Genomic DNA, 22247 nt, shown 5'->3' with positions numbered 1-22247 from the left:
TTCACTGTCTTTTATTATTCCATATAAATGTTAGGATAGTTTTTTCCATTTCAGAGAAAAATGTCTTTGGAATTTTGATGGGTATTGCATTGAATCTGTAGATCACTTTGGGTAGTATGGACATTTTCACAATGTTAATTCTTCCAATCCAAAAGGATGGGATATCTTTCCATCTTCCATATGGTAGTTCTATTTTTAGCTTTTTTAGGAACCTCCATCAACTTTTCCATAATGGCTGTACTAATTCCAACCAACAGTATATGAAAATAGTTCCTTTGTTTCACATTCTTCTCAGCATTTGTTATTTTTTGTCTTTTAGATTATAGCCAAAAGATCAAGAACTATCATAATGATAATATGCAAAAGAATAAAACTCACTGGTAGAGTTGATATGCAAATGAAAAAGAGAAAGAAATTATATATCTTATCAGGACAAATAAAACCCCATGCAATAGCAAAGAAAAACATCAAAAGAGAAAGAAAGGAGCAAAATATATATAAAAGAAACATAAAACAATTAACAAAATGTCAGATGTGTGGCAATACCTTTCAATAACAACCTTGAATGTAAATGGATTAAATTCCACATTTAAGATATATAGTCTGGCTAAATGGATTTTTTTTAAAAGACCCAACTATATGCTGCCTACTGGAAACTCACAGCACCTGTAAACACACACATAGCCTAATAGTGAAGGGATGTAAAAGGGTATTCCATGCAAATGGAAACCAAAAACAAGCAATAGTAGCTATATTTATGTTGGATAAAATAGACTTTAAAACAAAACTACAAAAAGAGAAAAAGAAGGGCAATATATAGTGATAAGAAATCAATTAAGCAACAGAACCCAGATATGAACCCAGATATGTAAAGCAAATATTATTGGATCTAAAGAGAGATATGGACCCCAATGCAATCATAGTTAGGGACTTCAATACCCCTCTCTCTGCATTGGACAGATAATCTAGAAAAAAAATAACAAAAATCAACATAGAAACATTGAATATAAACTGCACTATAGACCAAACAGACTTGACAGACATTTATAGAACATTTTTTACAATAGATGAAAAAGACACATTCTTCTCATCAATACAGAGATCATTCTCTATGAAAGACCATATGTTAGGCCACTGAATTAGTCTGTTTTTGTTGCTTATAATAAAATACATGGAACTGGGTGATTGAAAACAAAATTCATTGCTTACAGTTTCTGAGGCTGGCTGGTAAGTCCAAATACAGGGAAACAGAGCTGGTGAAGGCCTTGGTGGTGGTGACAGTGATGGCAGGGTATCATATAGTGAAAATATTGGAGCAGAGAGAGAGCAGAGAGTGAAAGAAAGATAGACTCTCTTCTCTCTTCTTTTAAAGCCCTCAGAACCATGCCCCTGACCACCATTTTTAATCCATTCACTGTCGCGTGGTCCTACAATCTAATCCCCTCTTCAAGGATCCACCTTTCTATTACCATAGTAGGATTTCCTACCCTCTTAAAAGTCACAGTGTGGGTCAAGTTTCTAATATATAAAACTTGGGGGACACAATTCAAGCTTCGGTGAGTTTGGGGGGACATAATTCAATCCATTGTAGCACAAATAAAGTCTCAACACATTTTTAAATATGAAAATCATATCAAGTATCTCTTCAGACTACAATGAATAAAACTAGAAATCACTGACACAAGAAAATATGGAGACAGTACAAATACACGGAAATTAAATAACATACTCCTGAATGAATGATAAGTCAAAAAATAAATTAATCAGGAAATAAAAAAATTCTTAAAAGGAGTGAAAAGAGAAGCACAACATACCAAAACCTATGGAATACTGAAAAAACAGTACTGAGAGGGAAGTTTATGGCAATAAATAAGGGCTTACATCAAAAAGTAAAATAAAAAAAAATTTTAACTAATATTGTGCATCAAGAAAACAGAAAGGCAAGAATAATCCAATACCAAAACTAGGCCAAAAATAATAATAAAGACTGGAGCAGAACTAATGAAATACAAACCAAAGCAACAATTTTAAAGATCAATTAAGTAAAACGTTGGCTTTTTAAAAAGATAAGCAAAATTAGAAAGCCATTAGCTATAATAACCAAGAAAAAAAAGAGAAGATCCAAATAATGAAAATCAGAAATTAAAAAGGTGACATTACAACTGACACCACGGGAATAAAAAGAATCATTACAGACTGTTATTAAAAATGATACACCAACAAATTTGGAAAATATAGAGGAAACAGATACATTTCTGTACATATACAACCTACCAACACTGAACTACAAGAAACAGAAAACCTGAAAAGACCAGTAACAAGCAAGAAGATCGAATCAGTAGTTAGCAGTCTCTAAACAAAGAAAAGGCTAGGATTGGATGCCTTCACTGCTGAATTATAGCATATTTTTCAAAAAGAATTAATGCTGATTCTTTTCACACTATTCCAGAAAATCAAAGCAAAAGCCATTCTCCCAAACTCTTTCTATGAGACCAGCATCATGTTGATAATAAAATCAGACAAGGACACACACAGAGACACAAAAACTAAAGGTCAATACCCATGATGAACATAGATGCAAAAATTCTTAACAAAATGTTAGCAAATGGAATTCAACACCACATCAAAAAGGTTATACATCATTATCAAGTGGCATTCACCCCAGGGATGCAAGGATGGTTCAACATACACAAATCAATAAATGTGATACATTACATCAACAAAATCAAGGACAAAAACCATATGATCATTTCAATAGATGTAAAAAAAAAAGCATTTGACAAAATTCAAAATAACTTTGTGATAAAGACTCTCAATAAATTAGGTATAGGAAGAAAGTACCTCAACACAATAAAAGCCATATATGACAAACCCACAGCTGACATCATTCTGAATGGGGAAAGGAAAGCTTTTCCTCTAAGAACAGGAGCAAGATAAGACAAGGATGCCCACTTTCTCCACTCCTATTTAACAAACTACTGGAAGTTCTAGCTAGAGCAATTAAGTAAGAGAAAGAATAAAAGGCATCCAAATTGAAAAAGACAAAGTTGAATTGTCCATGTTTGCAGATGACATGATCTTATAAATAGAATAATCTAAAGACTTCACCAAAATACTCTGAGAGCTGATAAACAAATTCAGTAAATATGAAGGATACAAAATAAATATACAAAATAAGTAGTGTTTCTATACAGCAATGATGAATGCTCAGAGAACAAAATCAAGAAAACAAGCCCATTTACAATAGCTACCAAAAAAATAAAATAAGTAGAAATAAATTTTTTTAAAGGTGAAAGATTTGTAATTTTAAAACTACAAGACACTGAGAAAGAAATTAAGGAGGATACACAAAAAAATTGGAAAGACATTCCATATTCATGTATTGGAAGAATTAATGTGAAAATGTTCATGCTATCCACAGCAATCTACAGATCCAATGCAATCCCCATCACACTTCAAATGACATACTTCACAGAAATGGAATAAACAATCCTAACATTCACATGGAGCAACAAAAAAACCCAAATAGCCAAAACAATCCTAAGCAAAAAAATTATAAAGCATTATACTACCTGACTTCAAAATATACTACAAAGCTATAATAACTAAAACAGCATGGTATTAACATTAAAAACAGATGCTTGGACCAATGGAACAGAATAGAGAACCCAGAAATTAGTCCACATATTTACAGTCAATTTATCTTCAACAAGGGTGTCAAGAACATATAATGGGGAAAGGACAGCCTTTTCAATAAATGGTGCTGAGAAAACTGGATATCCATGTGTAGAAAAATGAAACCAGACCTCTATGTCTCACCATATGCCTAAGTCAACTGAAAATGGATTAAAGACTTAAATATAAGACCTGAAACTATAAAACTCCTAGAAGAAAATACAGGGGAAACCCTTCACAATATAGCACTATGAAAAGACTTTATGAATAAGGCCTAGAAAGCACAGGCAGCAAAAGAAAAAATAAGCAAATGTGACTATATCAAACTAAAAAGATTCTGTACAGCAAAGGAAACAATGAACAGAGCAAAAAGACAACCTGCAGAATGGGAGAAAATATTTATAAACTATGCATCTGAAAAAGTTTTAATATCCAGAACAGACAAGGTACTCAAACAACTCTATAGCAAAAAATAAACAAATAAATAAGCCAATTAAAAAATGGACAAAGGAGCTGAACAGACATTTCTCAAAAGACATAAAAATGGCCATTAGGCATATGAAAAGATGGTCAGTATCACTAATCATCAGAGAAATGCAGACCAAAACCAAAATGAGATATCATCTGATCCCAGTTAAAATGGCTGTTATCAAAAAGCCAAAAAATACCAAATGCTGGCACAAATGTGGAGAAAGGGGATCTCTTATACAATGTTGGTGGGACTGTAAATTAGTATAGCAATTTTGCAAAACAGTGTGGAGGTTTCTCAAGCAACTAAAGATAAAATTAAGATACAATCCAGCAATCCTACTACTGAGTATATACACAAAGGAATGCAAGTCATAATGTTTATCTCGGTTCTATTCACAATAGCCAAGATATGGAACCAATCTTAATGTCTTTAATGTCTTAATTTCTTTAACCAATCAACGTACAATTGGGTAAAGAAAATGTGGTACATATGGTACACAATGGAGTACTACTCAGCCATTAAAAAAAGAATGAAATTCTGCCATTTGCAGTAGCATGGATGAGCTTGGAGAAAATCATGTTGAGTGAAACGAGCCCAGCACAGGAAAAGAAATACCACATGTTCTCACTCATAATTTGGAGCTAAAAATATAAACAAAAAATGATAAGTTAAACTTTCAGAAGGAGAGAGCAGAACTATGGTTACCAGAAGTGCAAGGGAGGAGAGGAAGGGGGAATATGAGAGGATGGTTAATGGACACAAAACAGCTAGATAGGAAAAACAAGTTTTATTGGTGTGCAGTTGAGCTAAGCACCTTTAATTAACAATAATTTACCACATGTAATCAAATGGCTAGAAGAGAAGAGATTGAATAGCCTCACCATAAAAAATGTTTAAGTTTTGTAGTGACGAATATGCTAACTACTCTGGTTTGATCATCACACATTGTATAAATGTATCAAAATATAACTCTGTACCCGACACATATGTATAATCAGTTATAAGGAAAAGAAAGGAAAGACTAGGACCAGATGGTTTCACTGCTGAATTCTACCACACTTTTCAAAAAAAATTAATACCCATTCTTCTAAAACTATTTCAAAAAATCTAAGCAAAGGGTATTCTCCCAAACTCATTCCGTGAGGCCAGCATCATCCTGATACCAAAACCAGACAAGGGTCCCAAAATAAAACTGCAGGCCAATATCCCTGATGAAGATAGATGCAAAAATTCTCAGCAAAATACTGGCAAACTGAATTCAACAGCATATCAAAAACATATATATATATATATGATGATCAAGTGGGATTTTTCTCAGGGATGTAAGAAGGGTTCAACAATATGCAAATTAACAAATGTGATCAGACACAATTAAAAGGAAACTCTGTGTGATTTTCTGCTTAACTTACCCACTGAGTTTTTAAATTTCAATTATTATATATCTAATTTCTAAACATTCTAGTCATTTTTTCTAAAATATTCTTGGTGTTTTTTATAGTCTCTGATCCTCCATTGATATTTTGAATTCATTCTTTTATTTATTTATTTATTTATTTATTTATTTATTTATTTATTTATTTATTTATTTATTTTGTCCTTTTTGTCTTTTTTCGTGACCGGCAATGGATCGCAACCCTCAGTGTTGCGCCCGTACCAGACCGGGACCAGCAACGGGATCGCAACCCTCGGTGTTGCGCCCGCACCTTGCTCAGCCAGTGAGCAGCCGGTCTGTATGTGGGATCCGAACCCTCGGCGGGAGCGCCACCGCACTCCCAAGTGGCACACTGTAGCAGTGCGCCACCGGGCCGGCCCCATTCTTTTATTTTTAAATACATAAAACATATTTACTTTATATTCTATGTCTAATAAACATGGCAACTCTGTTTCATAGTTGCTAATTCTAAGAAATTTAAAATCATCTTTGACACTTTTTCTTTTCTTCTACCTCAATATCCAATAGGATAACCAATCAGTTGGCTTTATCTCTAAAATATATACCAAATTTAATCCCTAATTCATTTATTTCTGCTCTTATCTTTGTTATTTCTTTTTGATTTTGTGTCTCATTTGTTCTTGGTTTTCCAGTTCCTTGAGGTGTAATGTTAGGTTGTTTATTTGGAGTCTTCTTTTTTGATGTAGGCATTTATTGCTATACACTTCCCTCTTAGAACTGCTTTTGCTGTACTCTACAGGTTCTGGTATGTGTATTTTTGTGGAATATTCTTAAAGCAAATGTACTTCACAGGGCCTGGTTTTCCAAAGCCTTGCAGTTTCAAATATTGACCTTGTGGAGGAGTGGAAATTTTCTGAAGGCTGTAAAGTCTCTGGTGTAAGATAAAGATCATGGCACAGCAAGGTTGCTGGCTCAAGGACAGACTAATTATTGATTGTTATGTAAAGATACTGAGAAATTGCTGTAAGATCACTTAATTGTCTACTGGAATGTCATCTGACTTGTTTCACTGAAAGTTACCAGTCTATATTGTTAGACTATGACCCCACCTATGTTCTCTTCCTATAACTTCCTGGTCTGGAAAATAAATGCAGGAAGAGAACCCCAATTCGGGTTTAATTTCCCAAGGAAGGGTTGCCTCTCACTTGAGGGTTCCAGCAGGAGATTAACCACTTCAGGGTCTCTCACTGCTCAGAAGAGATGGGCTTTGAGTAATCCTTTGCACCTCCATCACCCAGGGGAAGAGGGGTGACAAATCCATGGGGGGCAAAGCAACATGTTTTCATTTTCATTTCTCTCTAGGAATTTTTAAATTTCCTTCTTGGTTTAGGAGCATCTTAACTTAATCAAGTGGGTGATAGACCTCTGCAATGAAAAACTATAAAACACTGGTGAAAAAAAATTGAAGAGGACACAAATAAAAGGAAAATAGCCCACGTTCATTGGTCAGAAGAATTAACATCATCAAAATATCCATATTATCCAAAGCAACCTACACATTCAATGCAATCCCTAACAAAATGCTAATGTCATTCTTCACAGAAATAGAAAAAAAAATGATCTTGAAATTTGTATGGAACCACAAAAGAACCCAAGTAGCTAAAGCAATCTTGAACAAAAAGAACAAAGTTGGAGGCATTACACTTACCAACTTCAAAATATACTGTAAAATTATAGTAACACAAACAGCAGGATACTGGCATAAAAACAGATAGATTGACAAATAGAATAGAATAGAAAGCCCTGAAATAAACCCACACACTTATAGCCAAGATTTTCAACAAAGGTGCCAAAATTATACAATGGGGAAAAGACAGCCTCTTCAACACATGGTGCTGGGGCAATTTGTTATCCACATGCAGAAGATTGAAACTAGACTGCTATCTCATACCATAATAAAAATCAACACAAAATTGATCAAAGACTTAAATTTAAGGCACAGAACTATGAAGCTACTAGAAGAAAACATAGGGGAGATGCTAAATGAAATGCAAGTGAGCCCCACTTTTTTAGTGAGACTACAAAGGCAGCAGCAACTAAAGCAAAAATACATAAATGGGACTACATCAAACTAAAAAGCTTCTGCACAGAAGGGTCACTGTCAAAAAAGTGAAGAGACATCTTACAGGATGGGAGAAACTTTGCAAACTACATATCAGAAAAGGGGCTAATATCCAGACTATATATAAGAAACTCAACTCAACAGCAAAAAAGTAAATAACTCAATTAAAAAACAGGCAAAGGAACTGAACACACATTTCTCAAAGAATACATACAAATGGCCAACAGGCACATGAAAAAATGTTCAAATCACTAATCATTAGGGAAATGCAAATTAAATCCATAATGAGATATCATCTCACTCCAGTTAAAATGGTTATTATCAACAAGAGAAAAATAAATGCTAGTGAGGATGCAGAGAAAAAGGAACTCTCCTACATTGCTGATGGGAGTGCAAATTGGTACAGCCACTGTGGAAAACAGTATGGAGGTTCCTCATAGAACTAAAAATAGATCTACCCTGGGACCCAGCTATCTCACTACTGGGTATATACCCAAAGGAAATAAAATCAATATATCAAAAAGACACCTGCAGGGCCGGCCCGGTGGTGCACTCGGTAAAGTGCGGTGCTTGGGAGTGCGGCGATGCTTCTGCCGAGGGTTCGGATCCCATATAGAGACTGGTCCACTCACTGGTTGAGCGTGGTGCGGGTGGGACACTGAGGGTTGCGATCCCATTGCCGGTCACGAAAAAAGACAAAAAGGAAAAAAAAAAAAAAAGACACCTGCACTCCCATGTTGCAGCACTATTCACAATAGCCAAGAGATGGTATCAACCTAAGTGTTCATCAATACAGATGAATGGATAAAAAAAATACTGTGGTATATATACACAATGGAATGCTAACTCAGCTATAAAAAATGATATCCTATTATTTGCAGCAACATGAATGAAACTGGAAACCATCATGTTAAGTGAAGTAAGTCAGACACTTAAAGACAAATACCACATGATGTCACTCATATGTGGAACCTTAAAAAAAAAAAAAGTGGTTCTCATAGAAGTAGAGAGTGGAAAAATGGTTTCCAGAGGCCAGGAGTGGAAAGGGGGGTGTTGGTGAAGGAAAAGTGGTGGACTAATGGGTATGAAACTAGACTATCTACTCTAAGTGAATCATTGTTGCATATATAGAAACAATATACTGTAGCTCACAAATAAGTAAATATTAAAAAAAAAAGAAATATATTCAGTATATATATATATATATATATATATTTTTTTTTTTTTTTTTTTTTTTTTTTTTTTTTTTTGCTGAATTTCATCAGTTTCCACCCAGTTCATGGCTACAATCTCATTAAAGGAGGGTTTGTGTGTATAAATGATCAAGCAAAGTTATTTTTAAATTCTACTATTTGGTACCAAGGGGTAAAGAGTTGTTTTCTTATTATCCCATTCCATGAGATATTTTTTCTTACTAAATGTTTTCACAGAATATTTTGGTGTTCACTCCTTTGGGGTCCCAAATATATGTAGATATTTCTATTAGGTTCCCCCTCATGAGGGCTCTGGGATTCGTCCTTGATCTGCTTACCCCAATGTGGACCTCAAAACAAAAGGTAAATAGGCAACCTTGGTTTAGAAGATGTCCACAACAGAAAGAAAGAAAGAAAAAGAAAGAAAGAAAGAAAGGAAGAAAGAAAGAAAGAAAGAAAGAAAGAAAGAAAGAAAGAAAGAAAGAAAGAAAGAAAGAAAGAAAGAAAGAAAGAAAGAAAGAAAGAAAGAAAAAGAAAGAGAAAGAAAGAGAGAGAGAGAGAGAGAGAGAAGAGAGAGAGAGAACAAAGCCAGAATAAGATCTTGACTGCATCTCTTGATTTTTTCCCATTACTCAAAATATTTTCCTCCCTTTCTCAATAGCTCAAAAATAACTTGAAAATAATAGTTGGTAGATAAATGTTAGATGATAGATAGGCAGATAGATAATTGTAGCACCCATGTTGTAGTCAAAAAGAGTGGTTTAGGGTATCTAGTGGTTTAGGGTATTCCATACTGTTGGAAACAGAATTTCATCTTACATATTCTTGCACATTCTTGCTACTGTTTAATTGACCTTAGTTAGCCTGCTTTTTGTGCTCATTTGTTTGTTAAGATTTGAGGTTTGGGTTTATAATTTCAGGTGCAAATAGATGAAATGGGCTTTGTTGGGGGCAGTTCAGAAATATATAATAGATTTTAAAAAGCTATCTGAATAGCCTCTGGCCCAGTTCCACCCTAGGCATGAAGGCAAAGCCCTAGAAAATAATAAAGTGATCCTTTTATTTACTTTGATAGCAATTGTCTTATGTAAATACTTCCCAATGACTGCAAACAAATGAAAGGTATTGATAAATTCTCAGCTACCATTATAATAAAGTGTATGATGTAGTATAGTTATACTTCCAAATAGCATCTAAATACATAGGGAAGAGCATCAAATGATAGCTTTTCAATCACCTTGGAACTGAATAGAAAATAAAACAAGCAAAATTTTGCATTTGAATTTTGTTGATTAATTTTCCAAAGGGATCTCTAATTCAAAAGTGGTTATTAATCATTGACTTGGAGCCAACATAAAAGTGGCATCAGTAATTGTGTTATGTAATTGAGTGTCTGGACCCAACAATTTTGGATGATAAGGCTGCCAGAACTGAAGGAATATATTCTTTCCCTTGTTACCCAAGCAACTGTGACCACAAGTGGTGGTGGAAAAACAGGCAGTCATCAGGGAAGCCTAAAAACTCTAGGTCTCTCACAGTTCATAGGACAGCATCTGAAGCCTCTAAGACATCACCTAAATCCTCTCCTTCTCCTGTGGCTGCTCTAAAAGCCCAGCTTTATGTCAATACTACCACATAAAGAGGGTACCAGGCAGGGAAGAGGTGAACAGAGAGATCCCAGTTTTCTAGTTCTACTTACCTTCATTTCTGAATTTTGGGTAGATAAGAAAGATACCAGTAAACATCAGGAAACGTAGACCCACCAACACAATTTCAAAGCAAACACTCCCTTTACTCTTTGTAACTGGAAAAAAAAAAAAAAGAGTCAAGGAGAATTAGGAAGTTAGGACTCTGAGAATGCATTGGAATAGCAACAAACATACTAGATACAGAAAATTTTTAAAGGTCAAAATGTCATGTCTAATTATGTCTATTCAACCTATGGGCTGAATATTCAACAACCTATTCAACAGGGCTTGGCACAAAAAGCAGAATTGTAAGTAAAGATAGATCAAGAATTCAGGGCTGAGGATCAGGCTTACAATCAATTGGGTTGAGAGCAGAGCAGACTTAGGAAGAATAATCTCTTCCTACTTTTCCCCACACCATGCAGCATGTGATCATCCTAAAAAAATGAGATCTAGAGAGAGCAGAACCCTGATCACTGTAACTTTCTCTGAATGCATAAGGGTCTAAAGTTTATAGGACCAACAAGGTGGTAGTTTTGGGAAACTCTGAGTTAGTTAGGAGGAAAAAGTACCTTGGAACCTGAGAATTTCACAGTTGTAATGACCTTAAGGTATAATGCAAGGATCTTCTCTACAGCATCCCTGCTATTTAGCCATTCAATGTTTACTTGAATACCTATATCCCAGGGAGCTTACTACAGTGTGAGAAAAATCATATCAAAGATGGACAACTCTTCTTATTAAACCATGCTTTCCTATATTAAGCTAGATTTTTGAAAAAATTCATTTATGGATTTATAACATTTCTAGAGGAAAATGACAAGATTGTTGGGTAATTCTCAGACATTTCATGCAAGGAACAAATAACAATGAATACTTAGAGTGGAGAAGATCCAGAAAAGACAAAGATTTTTCGTTTTTGTTTTGTTTTGGTTCTGTGTTTTTTGTGTGTGAGTTTTTAAAATTAGAAATGCCAATAGCAATTACCACCTGTAAAGCCCAAAAAGGGAAAATGTTTTCACATTACACTAGAAGTAAGCTCTACAAGGCAAAGACTTTTGGCTTTTTCCTCCTTTGCTTTATTGTTACTGTCTAGAACAGTGACTAGTATCTAGGAGATGCTCAATGCGTATTTGTTGAATAAATAAAGAAGTCAGAATGCCTAATGAGTTAATGACCTTCCTGTTGCTGTAAGCATGCAAGAGTAGTCTTGATACCACGCATCTTCCTGAAGAAGAGCATCGTGGTTGGAGCAAAGTGTTTGGCACTTGAAACATCTAGATAGATAGTTTATATGCAGTTCTTTATTTATAGATAGTTTGAGCTTGAACAATGTGTGCAAAAATTCTGATTTTTTCCCATCTAATGATAATAAAAAGAGCCTACCTCACAGGGTTGTTTGGATCAATTAGTAAGATATTGACTATAGATTTCTTTTCACATCTTCTGACATGATAAATACCCATTAAAAGTTATAAAGGTTTTTATGAACTGGGCAGAGGACTGGCCAAGTTGAGCTCTATGTTCTTTCTCAGCTTTACATTTCCTGAACTACAGATAAGTTTCATTTACACAATAACACTCAAAAGGCACCTTGTCTTGTGAATTGTGTATTTGTCGCTATAGGTTAAAGTGTCTCCCGAACTCTTCCAGTCCATCTCTTCCTCCATCCAGAATAGTCTAGAGTGTATGGCAGCTCCTTTCTCTCATGAAATCTACAGTATTTGATGCTATAGCCTGCCTCTTCTGTTACTCATCTTGCATGGTCTAAAGTCCTGTGGTCCAGTACTACAAGAGGCCATTCTCAAATATGTCTGATGCCTTCTCTTCCCTCTGTTTTTAACTCCATGAAATTAATACTGCATTTCCTACCCCAAGTGAGGCAAAATAGAGTATGTTCAGGTTTGTTTCATAGGAGTTGAGAAGAGATCCCAGAGGACCAAGAATCTGGTTACTAGTTCATATATTTTTCTTTCTCTCATTATCAAAGTAAAATTTTCTGAACAATTTAAATAATAAGTCTAAAAAGTCCACAGATACCTGTGGAAGAGAACAGAGCTGTTATTATTTGAATTCCAGAAAATGGCCCCAGTGAGAGGAAATAAGTAACGATGGCTATGAAAAGATCAGGAGATCTTAGTCTTAGTAGTTACAAATAGCAGCAGCAGTGCCTTTGCCTGGAAAGCCTCATAAGGAGGGAGGACTGCAGCTTACCTTAAGGCATAACTCAAGACATATAGACCCACTTCGGCAAATATGGCAGTGGGATGCACTGAGATGCAGGTTGACACAGTTTTCTGTAAACCTCCTCTAAGCATCTGGTATATAGAGCTGATAAACAAATTCAGCAATGTTGCAGTATACAAAATCAATATATAAAAATCAGTAGCATTTTCATATTCCAACAATGAGCTAGCAGAAAAAGAAATCAAGAAAGCAAACGCACTTACAATAGTCACCAAAAAAAAAAAAAAAAAGAATACCTAGGAATAAATTTAATGAAGGAGGTGAAAAATTGCTACAATGAGAACTACAAATCACTACTGAAAGAAATTAAAGAAGACACAAAAAGATGGAAAGACATTCCTGTTCACAGATTGGAAGAATCAACATAGCAAAAAACATCTATACTCCCAAAAGCCATCTACATATTCAATGTGATCTCCATCATAATACTGACAACATTCTTCACAGAAATAGAAAAAACAATCCTAACATTCACATAGAGCAACAAAAGACCCCAAATAGCCAAAGCAATCCTGAGCAAACAAAATAAAGCCAGAGGCATTACAATTCTTGACTTCAAATGATACTACAAAGGTATAGTAATCAAAATGGCATGGTACTAACACTTGGACCAATGGAACACAATAGAGAACATAGAAATCCACCCACGTATTTACAGCCAGCTAATCTTTAACAAGGGCACCAAGAACAAACAATGGGAAAAGGGCAGCCCATTCAATAAATGGTGCTGGGAAAACTGGATATTCTTATGTGGAATAATGAAACATTTGAACAATGTACTCTGGTCTTAGATGAGGACTGCAGGCTAATGTAGCTGGACTCTCACCATATACCAAAATCAACTGAAAATGGAATAAAGACTTAAATATAAAACCTGAAACTTTAAAACTCCTTGAAGAAAACATATGGGACACACTCCAGGATGTACAGCTAGGCAAGGACTTTATGCAAAAGACCACAAAACTACAGACAAATAAAGAAAAAATAAACAAATGAGATTTTATCAAACTAAAAAGCTTCTGCACAGCAAAGGAAACAATCAACAGAGTGAGTGACAAGACAACCTACAGAATGGGAGAAAATATTTGAAAACTATAAATCTGACAAAGGATTGATATGCAGAATATGCAAGGGACTCAAACAACTTTATAGTAAAAAAAATAATAATCTGATTGAAAAATGGGAAAGGAGCTGAATAGACATCTCTCAAAATAAGACAAACAAATGACCAACAGATATATGGAAAAATGTTCAACATCATTAACCATCAGGGAAATGCAAATCAAAACCATTTTGAGATATCATCTCACTCCAGTTAGAATGCCTATTACCAAAAAGACAGAGTTCAGAGAACAAGGGGAACCCTCTGCACTGTTAGTGGGACTGTAAATTAGTACAGCCATTATGGAAAACAGTATGGAGGTTCTTTAAGCAACTACAGATAGAAATGTGATATGATCTAGTAATCCCACTACTGGGTATATATCCAAAGGAATGGAAATCTTCATGTTGAAGGGTTACCTGCACTCCCATGTTTATCACAGCTCTATTGACAATAGCCAGGCTATGAAACCAATGTAAGTGTCTGTCGATGGATGACTGGATAAGGAAAATTTGGCATATATATGCAATGGAATACTACTCAGCCTAAAAAAGAATGAAATTCTGCCATTCGCAACAACATGTATGAGGCTGGAGAAAATTACTTTAAGTGAAAGAACCCAAGTGCAGAAAGAAAAATACTGCATGTTCTCACTCATAAGTGGGAGCTGAATTAATAAATAAATGAGAGATAAAAAGAGAGAAAGACAAACAAAGAAAGAATCACAATAATACATTGAACTTTTAGAAGGAAAGAACAGAACTGTGGTTACTAGAAATGGAAAGGGGGGAAGGAGAGATGAAGATGGATAAATGAGAAATTGATTAATGGACATAAAGAATGATTTACATATTGTTGTGATGAATAAGTTAACTATCTTGATTTGACCATCATGTATTGTACATAACTATTAATAGTCAACTTTGTACCCCACAAATGTGTATAATCAATTATGCTTCAATAAAAAATAAATTTAAAAAAGAAGGAATAGCTTCAAAACTCTTTACCTTTCCTGAATTAAATACCTTTTGTTCTGAGACACAGAAGAGCAATCAAAATGATCAAATATATCAGGGGATAAGAAATTTTATACCACATCAATGACATATATTCTGATTTGAACAGGACATCTGAAAGAGAGGGCAGAAAAAACTTGGTAAGTAGAGCACAATACTCCATTGGGCATGGAAGATTGCTGCTAGGGAAGCAAGATCCCTACTTAAGGCACCCATCACACTGTGTGCTATGTACTCCAGTCTTAGATGAGGACTGCAGGCTAAGGTAGCTGGGCTCGGATAAGAACAAAACTATTCAGAGAATGGAACAGGATTGAATGGAGAAATAACTCCCTACTTTTGTCCTTACATTCTAGTGGACAATCTGTGAGATGAGAGAAATTACAGGACAGGATCCTGAGTACCACAATAAATGTAGGATTTGGGGAAGATGATGTTTGTGGGGCTAGATTAGAAGTGCCTCTAATAAAATTTTAGAAAGTTTAAAGACAATGTAAGAGCTTTAAAATCACAGAAATAAAACTAAGAAAGGCTTTTGACATTCAGTGTTTAAATTCCCTGTAGGAACTTCTGTAGGACTGATACAACAATAACAACAAAAAGTTCTCCCAGAACAGAACACCTAACATAATATCCTGATCAAAATTTCAAAAATACATAAATAAATAAATAAATTGCTGAGTGGTGATAAAGCAAGGAACTCCTCAAATTCCTCAAAGTTCAGAAAATGGGCAAGGTTCAAAGCAAGCATTCGCTCTATTATCATCTACTAATCAATAGTGACTTGAAGAATGGAGTTTAAAGAGCTTTCCTTGTATTTGAGATATTGTGGAAAGAGAAAAACACTGGTTCCCAAGGAATGAAGAAGTCAATATTGGAGACAGACAAACAAACAAACAAACCCACAAAATCATACAGGCAATACTATTATATATTGGAATTTTCAGATACACAACACACACACAGAAAATCAATGTATTTAAATAATAAATGGTTTAAAGTATAGCAGGCTAACCTAGTAAATTAGCATTGAACTAATGGAACTTGAGAGATACATGGATTCTAGGGAAAAAATAATGACATGTAAAACTAGCTTAGCTCCATTGTCAAGGCATCTTCCCTACTTGGTTATCACCATGACTGAATTTGCTTTTTTACTTTATGAAAGGCTTCTATTCAAATAAAAAGAATCAACAAGAAAGACCATGGGATCCAAGGGTCTACATTCACACCTTAGCTTCAACAACACTGATTGTTGTTGACCAGTCAAGGAAACCTGGATGACTCAGAATAGAAAGGTAGTATCAGAAGGGAAACCAAAGTAAGACCCATGAAGTAGGCAGTGATTGAAATTCTGAGTTTACTGAAAGAATCTATTTTGGATCACAAATGGACCCAAGCACCTAAAATGTGGCATTGGTAAACAAGAAGAAAGGGTTTACAAGATTTATTTTATTGGCTTCCTAATTGATCTTCCATGACTGTGAGGAGAAAGGATATTTTCTGGCCGGCCCGGTGGCGCACTGCTACAGTGCGCCGCTTGGGAGCGTGGCAGCGCTCCCGCCAAGGGTTCGGGTCCCACATACAGACCGGTTCCCACTCACTGGCTGAGCGAGGTGCGAGTGCAACACTGAGGGCTGCAATCCCGTTGCCGGTCCCGGTCCGGTACGGGCGAGACACTGAGGGTTGCTATCCGTTGCCGGACACGAAAAAAGACAAAAAGGAAAAAAAAAAAAAAAAAAGAAAGGATATTTTCTAATTTCCTGATATTAAGCTTTTGTGAACGGGATCAAGTTAAATAGTTACCTCCTGCTGTCTGGTGGACTCTCACAATAGAGCTAAAATTGATCTGAGATCATACCCAAAGACCCTCTGGTAGACACTGATGGTGTCCCTCAGGGAATATTCTCTCCTTCTCCTTTTTAGTAGTAGTGGTATCCCTTGAGAAACAAAACCAAAATTTTCCCTGTCCATGTGTTAAACAATGCCCAGATGAAACAATCTCCTGTCCTCCTGGTAAACAGTTTGGGTACTAGCCATACATTCATGTCCATATATTAAATGACTGAAAACAAGCAATAATAACTTGGCTACTGGCTCCAGGAAATTCTTGCTCCTGGAATATAAGTCTGTGAATCAATTAAAATAGTTTACTCAACAGGAGTAACAATTGAGTCATCAGGACTCACCTCAAGACCTTCATCCTGCTGTACTCACCAATCCAAAGCTATTATACTCTAACCTGTCTCTCACCTTGCAAGACCTACCTTAAATCATCCAGCGGAGGCCCTAAAACTCTGTAAATACCCTATCCTAACTTCCCCATATTAGGATACTACTAATACTCTGTCAAGATGCTGTTGTCCCTCACAACATTAGGTCTAATAAATTAAGTTTTGCTGATCAACAGGTTTTCCAGGTCTTTTAGGCAGTTGATGGTCCACACCCTAACTATGAATTAGACACATGGTCACCAAGTGAAAAACTATATATATATATATATCCCTGGAAGCTGGCTGTGGCAACTAATTTGGGTCAGTGGAATAGAAATGGACTGACATGTACAACTTCTTGATGTAAAAGGAAATATCTTGTCTTGTGTTTCCTCTTTTTCTCCACCCCACAAGAGCTGGGATGAAGTTGTGAACATAAAAGCCAGCTTTAACAATGATATCCCTTGAGATGGCAGATCAATAAGGTGGAAAGAACTTGAGTAACTGAGTTTCCTCAAGGAGTAGCTCCACACTCACTGTGAACTGACTGGTTCTGTTATGTTTAGACTACTGTGGAGTGAGTCTTTTTTGTGTAACAATTGAGCTGTTGTCCTAACTAAAATGGACCCTATCACTGTTCTTACCTCCTGTCCTTTCCACTCTCCTTGAGTTCTCCAGACTGCACTGCTAAAGCATAAAGGGCACAATTTTATGGTGTTTGCCTCTAACCTATATAATCACACCCTTCCCTTCCCAGAGAAAAGTAGCCTGAATCATGGGTGAGGAGCTAGTATCTAATCCTGAATATATCACTTATTGGTTGTTGGACCTTTAGCAACTGAATTTTCTATATGTCTAAATCTTCATAAGGTAGTAATAAAGTCCACTTGTGACATACATAATCTTTAAATCAATCTTAATTCTGCATATTGCTTTATGTTTTGTAAAGCCATTTAACTTGAAATATTTCACTTTAAAGTCAAAATGCTATGTAGGTTATCATGTCCAACTGAAAAAAAAAAATCAGTAGTCTTGAAGATTGTGACATCCAAGGTCAAAAAGCTAGAGATAGTGTATCTAGTACTCAAATGACATATAACTTTTGAAGCCTTAACATGCAACTCAGAATAAGGGCTCTTTCTCTAATTATTCCAATACTTTCCATTTTAAAAAATATCCCCCCTTAGCCTCTGGTATGTTGCTGGTTTCCAGCAACATAATACAACTTAAATAGTACATGTCTATGGCAGTTCATAGTTTATAAAGCCACTTCACATTTATTACTGTACTTAATTTTCTCTTTAGGTTGCCATATTGATGGAAAAAATTCTTCCTTGATGGAACCAAGCCACAAACACTCACCTGATAGGACAATACTTGCCCTTTTCTCTTGGCCAATGGCTGGGTTGTAAAAGCAGCAAGTGACAGGACCATCAGTACTATTTGTAAGAAGGACACTCATCTTCAGGTGTAATAATCCAGCTCCATCCTGAGAGTAAGATTTTAATGAGTGTGGAATTACATTCCCACTGCTGTTTCTCCACTCCATCTGGGCTTGTGGGAACCACCCTCCTGAGTTACACTCCACCATTAATCCAGCTCCATCCTGAGAGTAAGATTTTAATGAGTGTGGAATTACATTCCCACTGCTGTCTCTCCACTCCATCTGGGCTTGTGGGAACCACCCTCCTGAGTTACACTCCACCATGACCCCTTCTGTGTCAGGAACTTGAACATTAATCTGTATATCCATGCCTAGAGCTGGGGAGAGAAGAGAGAAACATCATTTTAATTATTGGTGTGAGCTCAAGAATTGAGAAGTAAATGGACCTTTTCATTCTTTGTGGCCTGTTAGGTATGCCATAAGTTTAATGGGGTGGCCACAATTAGGGCAAGGACAATATTTCAGTCTAAGTCTGAGATATCAGGACACCAAAAATATTAACTGTATAAGAAAAGACTGATAAATTAGACTTTATAAAGTAAGTAATTTGTCTTCATCAAAAGACAACATGTAGAGAAAAAGCAAGCCACAGACTAGAAGATATCTGTAATATATCTGAGAATGGAGTTGTGTACAAAATATACTTTAAAATACCATAAATCAATAAGACAGACAAACTTAGGTTCTAAAGAGGGAAAAACATTTGAAGAGGCATTTAATTTTAAAAGATATCCAGATGGCTAATAAGTATATGCAAAAATGCTCAATATCACCAGCCATTATGGAAATGCAAAGTAAAACTTCAATGATATTCCACTTTCTCCACCACTAGAATGTTTAAAATGAACAGGACTGGGACTGACATTGCCAAATACTGGAGAGGCTATAGAGCAACGACAGCTCTCCTATTTGGTTGGCTCCAGGACTGTAAATTGGTTTAATCTCTTTGGAAAGTCATCAGTGTCTACTAAAGTTAAACTTATATCATGCTCATGACCCAGAAATTTCACTCCTAGTTATATACATAACAGAAATGAGTACCAATGTCTACAAAAAAAAAAAGTTCAGGAATATTCATGGCCACATTATTCATAATAACCCCAAACTGAAAGTAATTCAAATGTTCATTCACAGCATAGAACACTGTACTACAAAGAAACGCAAAAGAACAAACTTCTGCTACTCACAGCATAATTTTTTGAATAATGGTGAACAATCATACATATAAGTGTTTTATTCCATTTATACTAAGTTCTAGAATAAGCAGAACTGACCTATAGAGATAGAAGTTAGAATAATGATTACTTCAGCAGGAGGAGAGTGGTATTCACTAGGTATTGACAAGATGGAACAATTTGGGATGATGGTTGAAAATATTCAATATCTTTTTTTTTTTTTGTCTTTTTTTGTCTTTTTCCGTGTCCGGCAACGGATCGCAACCCTCAGTGTTGCCCCCGTACCCGACCGGGGACCGGCAACAGGATTGCAAGCCTCGGTGTTGCTCCCACGCCTCGCTCAGCCAGTGAGCGGGAACCGGTCTGTATGTGGGATCCGAACCCTCGGGCGGGAGCGCCGCCGCGCTTCCCAAGCGGCGCACTATCCAGTGCGCCACCGGGCCGGCCCAAAATATTCAATATCTTGATCAGAGGGGCGAATTCATGGGCATGTGTGAAAATTCATGGATCCATGCACTTAGGATTTGCACACTCTCCTGTATGAAAAATATATTTTAACACAAAAAGAAAAATAATTTGATAAACCCAAGATAGAACCAATTTCACCTGGGTGTCCCAGTCTCTACATTGGCTATTTTGGAATTTGCATCATCACTTCCTGAATGTAGATAAGGAATCAATTTCTTTTGGGGAGTAGAATAGTATGCAAATAATAAATAAGTACAATCCATTTTAAAAAATTGAAACTATGTATTTAGAGAATTCGTTGTCAGTGATGATGATGAGATAATTTGCGCCAACCTTCCTGCTAAAGACAACCCAAAAATTGGATGAAATACAAAAAGCACCTCCTGAAATTAAACTAAATCGAACAAGATAGTCATTACAGAACCTGAACAGGGAAGTGACTGGAATTCAAGGAGATTTTAGCTATTACTTCAGCATTTATTTCTCAGGGAAGGCATCTAATGACCCTGAGCTTCTCTTAGAGAACTTCAAGGAGTAAAAGAGGATCATAAATCTCAAGCTCAAAAAGGTAAAGATGCTGGTACCCCAGTAAGTGGGCCCCACCCCTGAGAACCTGACCCAGATGCTGCTGCGGGTGCCAGCATAACAGGCAGCTGTGCCATCAGCAACACCCCTTGCCACTGCCAAAGACACCATTGATGCGTGAGTGGGCCATGACAGCCATCACCACAGCAATTGCCACCACAAGGGCAGCTCACTGCTAGAACAGCAGCCACAGCTACCTCACAGGTGACCTGCTGACCACTCATCAGCATACATAGGAGAGTCAATAGTGGAGCCCAGGGAAAGAGGAAAGACAAAAGAGAAAACCCACCCAGGGTCAACCATTCAAACTGAGGAGCACTAGTATACCCCAGTGCACCCATTAGGGTCAGGGGGGCTAGCCAGGGTGCCAACAGGCCTGCCCAAGAACATCTGCCATAATCTAGGAGTGACAAGACTCCAAGGCACTACCCCCCAAAATTTGAGAGCTTGCCTACATCCTGACAAACCAAGAGAGTGTAACTAACCTCAGCAAGTAAATGTGAAGTGATCTGAGGACTAGACCACAGAGGCACTCTCACACAGTTCCAACACCGAATTCAGCCAAAGTACCTACACAAAGACTACACTACTGTGTCAACCTGGAACCAATACTAAAACACCCCATTCAGCCATCATTATAAAACACATCCACAAGAACTCCCTCTCCTCAAACCCAACTCCAGAGTACAAGAAAAAGCAATTTCTCTACCAGACAACTAAACACTAATGTAGACATACTATAAATACGAAAAAAACAAGAAAATATGACACCGCAAAAGGAATATAATAATTCTCAAATACCATATCTTATAGAATAGGAAGTCCTAGAAATGATTTAAAAGGATTTTTGAACAATAGTAAGGAAACTCAATGAGATACAAGAAGATTCAGTTAGATGACACAAAAAAATGAGAAAAAGCATACAAGACCTGAAGGAGAAAATGTACAAAGAAATTAAAGCCCTAAAAAGAAGGTAGCAGAGGTCATGGAGCTGAAGGATTCATTCAGTAAAATGAAAAACAAAACAGAGAGCTTAAACAGCAGGCTAGAACAAGCAGAAGAGAGAATTTCTGATCTTGAACACGGCCTTTTTAAAACCCAGGTAGGCAAAAAAAAAAAAAAAAAAAAGAATTTTTTAAAAAAGAAGAAAATCTAGAGAGGTAGCAGACAACCATAAGCACACAAGTATCTGAATCATAGGGATTCCAGAAGGGGATTAAAAAAGGAAAAGACATTGAAAACATATTCAATGAAACAATAGCAGAAAACTTCCCAGGTAAAAAAAAAAAAAAAAAAAAAAAAAAAAAAGAATTTTTTAAAAAAGAAGAAAATCTAGAGAGGTAGCAGACAACCATAAGCACACAAGTATCTGAATCATAGGGATTCCAGAAGGGGATTAAAAAAGGAAAAGACATTGAAAACATATTCAATGAAACAATAGCAGAAAACTTCCC

General features: G+C 36.2%; 1 protein-coding gene across 1 annotated transcript in view; it reads right to left on the bottom strand.

Annotated features, from left to right (window-relative positions):
- Positions 1 to 22247, bottom strand: part of LOC103586866 (selection and upkeep of intraepithelial T-cells protein 8-like) — a 72405-nt gene that overhangs the window by 38082 nt on the left and 12076 nt on the right. Inside the window, exons 3-5 of the mRNA XM_008568212.1 lie at positions 18484 to 18882; positions 14918 to 15022; positions 10555 to 10659 (exon numbers count right to left, since the gene is read on the bottom strand). Coding sequence (XP_008566434.1) covers positions 10555 to 10659; positions 14918 to 15022; positions 18484 to 18882 — 609 coding nt within the window. The remainder of the gene's footprint in view (positions 1 to 10554; positions 10660 to 14917; positions 15023 to 18483; positions 18883 to 22247) is intronic.

This window comes from Galeopterus variegatus, unplaced genomic scaffold, assembly GCF_000696425.1.
Source record: "Galeopterus variegatus unplaced genomic scaffold, G_variegatus-3.0.2 Scaffold387, whole genome shotgun sequence".
Classification (NCBI taxonomy): Eukaryota; Metazoa; Chordata; class Mammalia; order Dermoptera; family Cynocephalidae; genus Galeopterus; species Galeopterus variegatus.
This window is presented reverse-complemented; position numbering and strand designations above follow the sequence as displayed.